The sequence below is a fragment of the Pyrus communis genome, chromosome 16 (assembly GCF_963583255.1).
Source record: "Pyrus communis chromosome 16, drPyrComm1.1, whole genome shotgun sequence".
Lineage (NCBI taxonomy): Eukaryota > Viridiplantae > Streptophyta > Magnoliopsida > Rosales > Rosaceae > Pyrus > Pyrus communis.
Window position 1 is genome coordinate 16419273 of NC_084818.1, and position 10863 is coordinate 16430135.

General features: G+C 36.5%; 1 protein-coding gene across 1 annotated transcript; it reads left to right on the forward strand.

The window, feature by feature from the left end:
- Positions 1 to 8738: 8738 nt before the first annotated feature.
- Positions 8739 to 9704, forward strand: LOC137719888 (uncharacterized). Its single transcript, XM_068458881.1, has 2 exons — positions 8739 to 9055; positions 9440 to 9704. The coding sequence occupies exons 1-2, from the start codon at positions 8739 to 8741 to the stop codon at positions 9702 to 9704; spliced, it is 582 nt and encodes a 193-aa protein (XP_068314982.1).
- Positions 9705 to 10863: the final 1159 nt, after the last annotated feature.

Consider the following 10863-nt stretch of genomic DNA (forward strand, 5'->3'; position numbering starts at 1 on the left):
GTACTTGGAGGAATCCAGAATAAAAGTGTACAAGAGAATATAGGTCACATATATACTCTATCCAAATATGTCATACGCATATAGGTTAGGGAGTGTGTGTGTTTATATATATATATATGGGGATTTTCATTTTTTGAAAAAAAAATAGGGATTAGGTGTGTGGCTCACTTCACATTAAATTTCAATGATCCGAATCGTTTATTTTGTAAGTCTCAATTCATAGATTATCCGTACAAAAATTTAATTCAATCCAAAACCATTTGCCTATTTAATTATCAATATCAAATTTCATTGTTTCTTATATAACAAAGTATTCGTTCATTTCTTTGAACTTAATTAGATGTGTTAAATATTTCCGATTTAGCTAATATTTTGCAAGGATGATCTATGAGGTACAACTTGAAAAATAGATAATTCGGATCGTTAAAGTTCGATGTGATGTGGACTCCACAACTAATCCCTATTTAAAAAATAAAATGAAAATCCCTTCCCTTAAAGGTTTCCTCTATATTTGTGTGTGTGTGTGTGTATACGTATGTATATATATCACATTCACGCACATAGTTTAAGTTTTGAATTATTGGTCTATAGTTTGTCGTATGAACTCATGTTGTGCAAGGTCACGAGCTGAATATTTGCTTGATATATATATATATATATATATATATATATATATATATATATATATATATATATATATCTGTATGTATGTATGTATATATATATGTATGTATGTATGTATGTATGTATATCACATTCGCGCACATAGTTTGAGTTTTGAATTATTGGTCTATAGTTTGTCGTATGAACTCATGTTGTGCAAGGTCACGAGCTGAATATTTGCTTGACTAGAAAAGCTATTTTTGGGAATATGAAATGAATTGAGGTGAATTTAATCAACTAGTTGTTGATGAAACATTTTTTTATTCCTTATACTTTATATAGCACACGGTTTGTAAATGCTTGAGATCAACAGAACATGCAATGTGCCTTGTCTAACTTGAGTACTGTTTTCCTATAATAAAATGTTATTGGAATAAGGGGGAGAAGCACAAAGATCAATGCGTCTACTCATACATGGAGTTCTTTGAGCCTAACAAATAATTGATTTATATCAAATGACATAGAAGCATGCATAATTGTTGAACTTAATATATCTAATATGCAATCCAAAATATGATATTCTCAGATACATATGAATTAGTAGCTAAATGTAACATTCCGATTCGGGCTTCCTCACATTCCGGGTTCGACTCCGCCGTAGTACGATATTGTCCATTTTGGGCCTCGACCACGCTCTCACGGTTTTGTTTCTGGGAACTCACATGAGAACTTCCCAGTGGGTCACCCATCTTGAGAATGCTCTCGCCCGAACTCACTCAACTTTGGAGTTCAGATAGAACTCGAAGTCAATGAGCTCCCAAACGACCTCATGCTATATGGAGGTGGGCATGTACATATAAGGCATAGAGGATCCTCTTCCCTGGGCGATGTGGGATCTAACAATCCACCCCCCTTAGGGATCTGATGCCCTCGTCGGCACACTTCCGGCTAGGGATTGGCTTTAATACCAAATTGTCACATCCCGACCCGAGCTCGACTCCGCCGTAGCACGATATTGTCTGCTTTGGACCCCGACCACGCCCTCACGATTTTGTTTTTGGGAACTCACACGAGAACTTCCCAGTGGATCATCCATCCTGGGAATGCTCTCGCCTGAACTCGCTTAACTTCGGAGTTCCGATGGAACCCGAAGTCATTGAGCTCCCAAAAGGTCTCATGCTATATGGAGGTGGGCATGTACATATAAGGCCTAGAGGATCTTCACGCTTGGGTGATATGGGATCTAACAATCCACCTCCTTAAGAGCTCGACACCTCGTCGGCACACTTCCGGCCAGGGATTGGCTCTAATACCAAATTGTCACATCCCGACCCGGGCTCCATCACATCCTAGGCTCGACTCTGCTGTAGCACAATATGCCCTCGTGGTTTTGTTTATCGGAACTCACACGAGAACTTCTTAGTAGATCACCCATCCTGGGAATGTTCTCGCCCGAATTCGCTTAACTTCGGAGTTCCGATGGAACCCGAAGCCAGTGAGCTCCCAAAAGGCCTCGTGATATATGGAGGTGGGCATGTACATATAAGGCATCTAAGATCATTTCCCCTGGGCGATGTGGGATCTAACAATCCATTGCCCTTAGGGGCCCGATGCCTTCGTCAGCACACTTCTGGCCAAGGATTGGCTTTGATACCAAATTGTCACATCCCGACCCGGGCTCCACCACATCTTGGACTTGACTCCTTCGTAGCATGATATTGTCTATTTTGGGCCCCGACCACGCCCTCACAGTTTTGTTTCTGGGAACTCACACGAGAACTTCCCAGTGGGTCACCCATCCTAGGAATGCGGTCGTCCGAACTCGCTTAACTTCGAAGTTCCGATGGAACTTGAAGCTAGTGAGCTCCCAAAAGGTCTCATGCTATATGGAGTTGGGCATGTACATATAAGGCATAGAGGATCCTCTCCTCTGGGCAATGTGGGATCTAACATACATGATACAAATAAGTTAATGAAAATTAATTTGAGTACATGATATTCAAATCATGATAGAGGACGTAATCTTTTAAGTATTAATGCAAATTCATGTGAAATTCACATATCTCACATTTTACGATTACCTTATCTTCATTGTATAAATTTTATAATAGGAACTTTTCAATTTTTTATCTTCATTTGAAGACCATTCCTAAAAGAAGCTCATTTGAATTGGCGGTCGTTTATGCATTTAAATGTATGAAATAAATTGACAATGTGAATACTAAATAACATATTCAAGATAAACTATCTATTTATTTGATACATTTTGATTATCAAATGATCTCCAATTCAAATAATTTTTTAATAAGAATAATCATTAAATGAATATTAAAAAATAAACGTTCCGATTATAATACAGTAAAATATGTTTTTAACAAAGGATGAAATAAGTGCATTCCCCGCAAGAATTCAAGTATTATCCTCAATATATTTATTCATTTGTTGTTTCAAATTTCTACTACTTGTGCATCATGATTCTTCGTTAAGGTCGACTAGACCAACAAACTTGGTCTTTGTTTCATATTTTTCGAGATCTTGTATTACTTTTTCTATTTTTTTGATCCGTTAGTTTTATTGTTTTGATGACAACAGGTTCGATACCGACTGGCCCGATCTCGTTGTCAATGGGATGAAGAATACTTCCAACAAGAAATATATTAAAGAATTGGTGCTGGGTTTGCTGAAAATCAAAGTTTATCCGAAGTTTGGTTTAAAATTCCCAAAAATTAGCTTTTTATATGATTACATTGGGAATAATCTGGCATACGGGGGGTTATTCAGATCGGGATGGACAACGGGGATGGAATAGTTGTTGGGTGGTTAGGACATCCTATCTTTAGAGATAAAAAGGGGCGCGAACTTTTTGTATGTCGTACGCCTACTTTTTTTTTTGAAACATTTCCAGTTGTTTTGGTAGACGGTGATGGAATTGTTAGAGTCGATGTTTCTTTAGAAGGGTAGAATCTAAGTATAGTGTCAAACAAGTAGGTGTAACTGTCAAGTTCTATGGCGGCGAACTCAACGGAGTTAGTTATAATATATTCCAAACATATATGCTATGGTTCCTTACTTCGACAGGATGCAAATATCTAAATTTGATATTTTTAGATACTTTTTTTAGACCTGTTGGCGATACTAAGCAGCAGGTAAAAAATTTTTATCTATTTTTCATGATATTATGTATGGATCAGATATATCATAGAAAACACAAACAACACGGCACATCCATACACTTAGGTTGATGACAAGAAGCAAGAAAGGATGACAAAGAAGTGCGAAGTATTCTGTTAAAAGTGGGTGATATTAACAAGGTTTAGAAAATGTGGCCGTTTTACGTTGATAGTATCCCACTGTAAATGAAAGCCGTCAATCTATTTATGTTTATAACTATGCTTGGGTTAGAGTAGAGATTCTCAAATTATTAAGAAATAGATTACCAAATATTAGATGAAGGGGGTTATATATAAAAATTTTCCCTAAGCATTGCAAATGAATGTAAAAGAGATTCGAAAATAATTACTATTGGACTGAGGCCTTTACAAATCCCTGCTTACATACCTTTAAAATGCTCCAAATATAGCAGAAATGTTTTTCATGAGCATTGCAAAGGCATCTTAGAGGGGTAAATGACTGTTCCCAAGTAGGAATTTTCAAATCCCTAACACATCTTTGAGAGCTTTGAAAATTTCTCACCCAACCATAGAAAAGATTTTTGAGTCAAACTATTAATTGTTCATTGTAGGGGTGGATGTGGGTTGGTTTGGGTCAGTTTTGGCCCAAAATCGAACCAAACCGACCTAGTCAGTTGGGCCAAAATTGCAAACTGAAACGGACTAAGCTGGGTCTAAAATCGAAGTAAACCGACATTGATAGGTTGGTTTGGGTCGGTTCTCGGTTTGTGTGAAGACAAAAATATTTAAAAAATTTCTCTCCCAAAAGCTACTAAGCGTAGCACCAATATAAGTGATTGCTCAAACGAAAACACAAATGAAGCAACCCAAGGAAGGCACCTCCCCCTGTTCTTCTCCAAATGGACTCTTAAACTAATCAGGTTTTGTTTTCATGTGGTGGAAACACAGTAACTCGTAAATAACTAACTATTTATATTATTACACGTATTAATTATGATTAAAAAATAAAATTAAATATATGCAGCCAGTTCGGTTAACCAAATTTTGAGAACCGATTTTCAAACCGATTAAGATCGGTGCGTTCAGTTTAACCATTGAATTTTTTTAAAAAAAACCAAACCAAACTAAGCCGCCAGTGCGGTTTGCGCGGTTCAGTCGGTTTTGTTTTTTAAATGCGCAGCCCTAGTTCATTGATTTGAATTGAATAATCATATTCTAATTAAGCTATGACTTATAGGTATGTCACAATTTAAGCAGGTAACTTTGAACATTTTGGTTTATAATGAGGCAAATTGCACATGTATCTTTTTATATTCATATTTGTGCGCTATTTGATGGATGGTGTCACTTATTTGATACCATTATATTATTAGAGCATCTGATCAGAACCAATCGACCTCTTTTTGGTGTGGAGGCCCAGAAATCGCTCTTAAAAATGTAAGGCTTCATTTTTTTTATGAGTGATTTATATTCCATGTTTATTGTTGATGGTTCCAGTATCGGCACCTGTCATTCAGCTTCCTAACTACAAGTTGAAAACGTCGTACTTCTGATGATTTTGAAATGAATTTTGGTCAACAATTCTGGCTTACAAATCATATTAGACATACAAATTGGACAAAATGAGAATTAATATAAGAACTTTCTCAGACTACTAAACCTTGATTTGAATTCAAAATTCGATCAAAAGTGATATTAACATTTGATTCTCGAAATCTTTATTTGAATTCGAAGACATGTATTTGTCATCAACGTATTCGAAACTACAAATGGCAGTCGACAGGTAAAGGGAAAATAACTGCCACCTGTCCCAAACCATGTCTTGAAACTTTCGACTTTGTTATATATGCCTAGTTGATGAAAAATGGCTGGATGAGATAACACGTCTTTGAGCCACAGATCCCTTTCCCGGTGAGGCCAAAATTTTTAAAGCATAAACCCAAACGAATATTGCATGAATTTTGCATGCACTTAGCTTCTACGTCTGCAATTCTCATGTCGGCTCTAAGCTAGCTGCTGTTGAATGTCACACCGTAACAGCCGAGGATGAATGTATACATACATATAATATATATTTGAAGTCGTTCATGCCTTAATTTGGTTGATGCACCTAATATTAGTAAAACGTTAAGCACTGTTTAAAGAATACGTGTATTTTGCTTCTATCCGCCTTCATTAATTTGTATTACAAATTATAGTCTTCAACCCTTTTGTATATATTCCTTTCAGTGAAGAACTATTCATGCAAATTGCACGTGTAATTATTATATAGTTCTATCATGTCTTATATTACTCGACCACTCTCAATCCTCAAGCTTTACTGTAATGGTATGAAAAGATACAAAATAATGTTTTCCTTTCCAACAATAAAATAAGGTCAGAATATTCATGGATACCCAAATAATGAAAAAAGAAGAATAAAGAATTTGTTTTGCCTCCAGATTTGGGGGTCGGTTCATGGGCCCTAGCGAAAACAATAAAAATGTCCCCATTGTACATCCGGTTAAAAAAAATAGTGCAAAAAACAGAAGAAGAGTAACAAACTCACTACAAATGGAAAAATAAATCGACATTGAATAATAAACTGACTAAACAATACCAATACAATTTAATTGTAAAAAAGATAGTCACGACAACTGCATACTAGACGACTACAGTGACTTAATTATAAAACTGAGTTAGAAGCAAGATAAATAATAGCCAAACCCACAAAAACCCTAATATACAAAATACCAAAAATACTCAAACAAATAGAATAAACCTAAACACTAGCTCACTTGGTTAAGATCGAGCATTCGCTCGTACAACCGAGGTACCATGTTCAAATATCTCTCCTTGTAGTTTAGATGATGATATCGTTTGTAAACAAACCAAATTTTTTCAGCACATCCTACTTAGAGATATTTTGGCTCAATTTATGCTCTTCATCAAGTAGAATTATTTAATTAAGAGCGTACATGGTTTATCATATAATCTTATTAAAAAAAAGTATTAATTTTCGTGATGCATCACCTTTTTAATTTGAAAATCTCATTTTCAGCCACCATTCATATATTATCACCTTCAAGTGATTTTGCTTTCCCAACTAGATAAGGCAGAATCAGAATGATAGAAGGGGTCCATTCAAATCATACTTCTATTCATAAGCAAAATGATAGAAATCAATGCTTCAATACTAAAATACGAATATCAAAAGTTACATATATAAGTGGAGACTGTTAATAAGAATATAAAAAACGCACGTTATATTCTATTGCGTCTCTATGTATTATCAGGAGCCTCCCCGCCAATTATAACTAAGTTTTGAACCTAATAGCTAAGTTTTGAACCTAATACCTAAACACAAACGATGAATAAAGTAAAGAATCTCTTGAGAAAATTTTGAGATATGAACTTTTTAAATATGAATTATTTAGTTTTAGAGAAGCTCAGCAAACGAAACCCTAAAACTTTGATGGCGTTGAAAGGATCATGGCAAGCATCATGCACCGGCGCCATGATATGATTTGTTTGTTTGTTTGTTTGTTTGTTTTTTCCACTTTTTATTTCTCATATATCCTTCTAATTTTCGGCCGTCAGGTTCGATGAATTGAAGAAAATCAAATGATATAAATTAATAAGTGCGTGAGAAGTAAAAAGGGATATGTAGATAGCACACCCCTTTCCCTAACACCTATTTTGATTATACTTTTTATCTTTCCCACCTTTTCTAATGCTTTAATGATTGGGAAAATCGTCGAAGCAAACCAAAATGTAAAGAAATGACTTTGAATATGATCAGCATCACACCAACTTGAAGTTCTATATAGATTATAGTACTTTTTGCTCGCAATTTGCTCTATTGAGGCTCGAAGGTGGTTGGATTTAGTACGTATATGTTTGAACAGAATCCTTAAAGAAAGTATTAATTGTTTATAGTAAGGACCAGGCAAAACTGTTTGTTTAGAGCAACTCCAACCCTAAAGACTTTGCGCCAACACCCAGCCTATTTATCCACTTCAGTGAACAATAATAGATCATAATGAACAGTAATAGGCCAAAGCATCTCCACCCCTAAAAAAATGTGCTGGCACCCAGTCTAAAAATGCGCTAGCACAAATGATCTCCACTCCTATAAAATGCGTTGGCACCCAGTCCATTTAAAATATTAATAATATTTTTATAAAATAATAAATTAAAAAAATAGTTTTAATTTCGGATAAGATTTTTAACCAATCTTGTCACGTCACGCCACGTGTCATTATCCGAACATACTATTTTGTGAATAGATTTCCGCTAAGATTTTCAACCAATCCTGACAAGCCATGTGTCACTTCTTGTTTACAATAATTTAGGCAAGATTTCAATAAGATTTTCAACCAATCTTCTCACGCCACATGTCATTATCCGAACGTACTATTTTGTAGATAGATTTCTGATAAGATTTCAACCAATCCCGACGCACCACGTGTCACTTCCTGTTTACAATAATTTAGCCAAGATTTAGATAAGATTTTCAACCAATCACGTAGTGCCACGTGACATTGTCCAGAACCTCATCTTTTCTTTTTTTGTCCATATAAACCCTACATCCCTACATCCATCCTCACACTAAACTCAAATCTTTTTTTTAGCTCAAAATCCTTCTTTATCGTTTTCCACTCTTGAGTTCTTACAATGTCTTCTTCAAGGAGAGTGTATAAACAGTTGCAAGAGCAGCAGAAATGGTTGTTGGCATAACAGGAACAATTGGTCAATCTTGACGAAGGTGGAGGTGGAGATGAGGCCTTCGCAATGGAGGAGGATGAGGATGATCACCATAGAAGGCGGAGGGCCTCACATTCCCACCGTATCATGGAAGCTATGGGTCATATAGCCAAACCCAGACGTGCGGCAAACATCGATAGAAGAAGGGAAAGACGAGGTAATGATCTCTTGGAAGATTATTTTATTCCCAACAGCATTTTCCCTGATCATGTTTTTAGATGTCGGTTTAGAATGCAACAAAGTTTGTTCGATAAAATCATGAGTGCTGTTTGCAACCATGATCCATATTTTGTGCAAAAAGAGGATACTTTTCATGTTCTAAGTCTTCTTCCTGAGCAAAAAATTATGGCTGCCTTACGAATGCTTGCATATGGAGCATCTGCAGATCAAGTGGATGAGATCGCAAGGATGGGAAAAACAACTGTTCTGGAGTCCCTGATGCGGTTTTGCTCTGCAATTGAAGCCCTCTACACCAATGAGTACCTTCAGAAACCCACACCAAGGGACATGCGAAGGCTTCCCTGGCATGATTGGAAGCATCGACTGCATGCACTAGACTTGGAAAAACTGTCCAAGTGCGTGGCAAGGAGCTTATGGCAACAGAAAAAGAGCCAAAAGCATCATTTTGGAAGCGGTGGCTTCATTTGATACATGGATTTGGCATGCTTTTTTTGGTGTTCCAGGAGCTCAGAATGACCTAAATGTCCTTACCCAATCTCCAGTGTTTGACGAACTGCTACAAGGAAATGGGCCGAGATGCACATATTGGGTTAATGGTAATAAATACGAGGTACCATACTTCCTTGCAGATGGCATTTACCCAAGGTGTTCAACATTTGTCAAAACAGTGCCACATCCACAGAGTGAAAAAGAAAAAAACTTCGCAAAGTGTCAAGAGGGGTGTAGGAAGGATGTCGAGCGTGTTTTGGTATCCTGCAAGCTTGTTGGACGATTGTCAGGGCTGCAGCTAGAATGTTTGATGTCGAGGCTCTTCGATCCATCATGATGACGTGTATTATTCTCCACAACATGATTGTTGAAGGCGAGTATGATTATGATGCCGTCAATGAATATGAGCCGGATCCGATGAACAACTCAAGAACACAAATCTACTATGCTCATGACCGGACCAAAGATCCCGTGCAACACGAGTCATTGGAACGAGATGGACGTTACAATGAATTGATCGTTATGCGGTACACTTCATTGCAAGAGCCATACTAGCACATAACCCGCCAGAATGACTTGATTGACCACCAGTGGAGATTGCACGACGGTGAAGATAATTAAAATAAGGCTTATGGTTGAAGAATAAAGTGTATTGTTTTTTAAGTAATCTTATTTAGTGTTTTTTTTTTTTAAGTTTATATGGTGAGGTTATGTAATTTTATTTGGTGTTTTTTTTTTAAAGTTTATTTGGTGAGTTTATGTAATCTTATTCAAATGTTTAAATAAAGTACAAAAATTACATAAGAAATTAAATAAAGTTCTAAAAGTAAGTAAGAAATTACATAAGAAATTAAATAAAGTTCTAAAATTGTTAAGAAATTACATAACAAATTAAATAAAGTAGTACAAATAAATACGAAATTCTACAAAGTCTGTGGAGTTAGGATATGTGGTGCTCGGATTTCTGTAGCTAGAACCCCCTTGACTTGTTTCGGCATCTCTTGCACGCCTCCTTCGCACAACATCTTTCTTTTCTAATGTCCAAAGTATTTTGAATTCGAAGACAGTCCTACAAGAGACTTGTTCATAGTGTCACAATCTGCTTGAGCCATCCTTTCTTCTCTAAGAATCTTATTCTCTCGATGAAGTGCTTCTCTAATCATCTCGTTCTATTGATTAACTATTTCTATTTGTCTCTCAGCCGCTGCATCACGAGCCTCAGTAGCTGCTATTATTGCTGCCATAATAGTACCTTTTTCCCCATCTCTAGCCTTTTCCCACGCCATGTTCAGTTCACCTTGGCGAGCAAGTTCCTCCATATATTTAGTGTAGCCATTTTTGGAAGAACTACCTTTTTTCTTTGATGCCTTTTTACCTTGAGGCCTGAGGGACTCACGAATTGGTTGGGTCTCCGGCACTTCTTCAGGCGTCCCTTCCGCGTCTTCAAATGTGTTGGCTTCTTGTTCGGCCGTGTTTGCTTCTGGCGAACTGTGTAGACCCATACTGTGCATGACAACTTCTGGACCGGTTGCCACAATTTTGTATCTAGGGCAATCTTTGACAATTTGCCAACATTCCCATTTGTTGAATGATTTGTTACGGTTCTTTGCATTGTAGAATGCTTGTGCATGTAGTGTCTATAAAAATGTGGGATAAGATAGTATTAAAAAATACGGTTGTAACACAAATAAATAAATTAAAATATTGATGCACG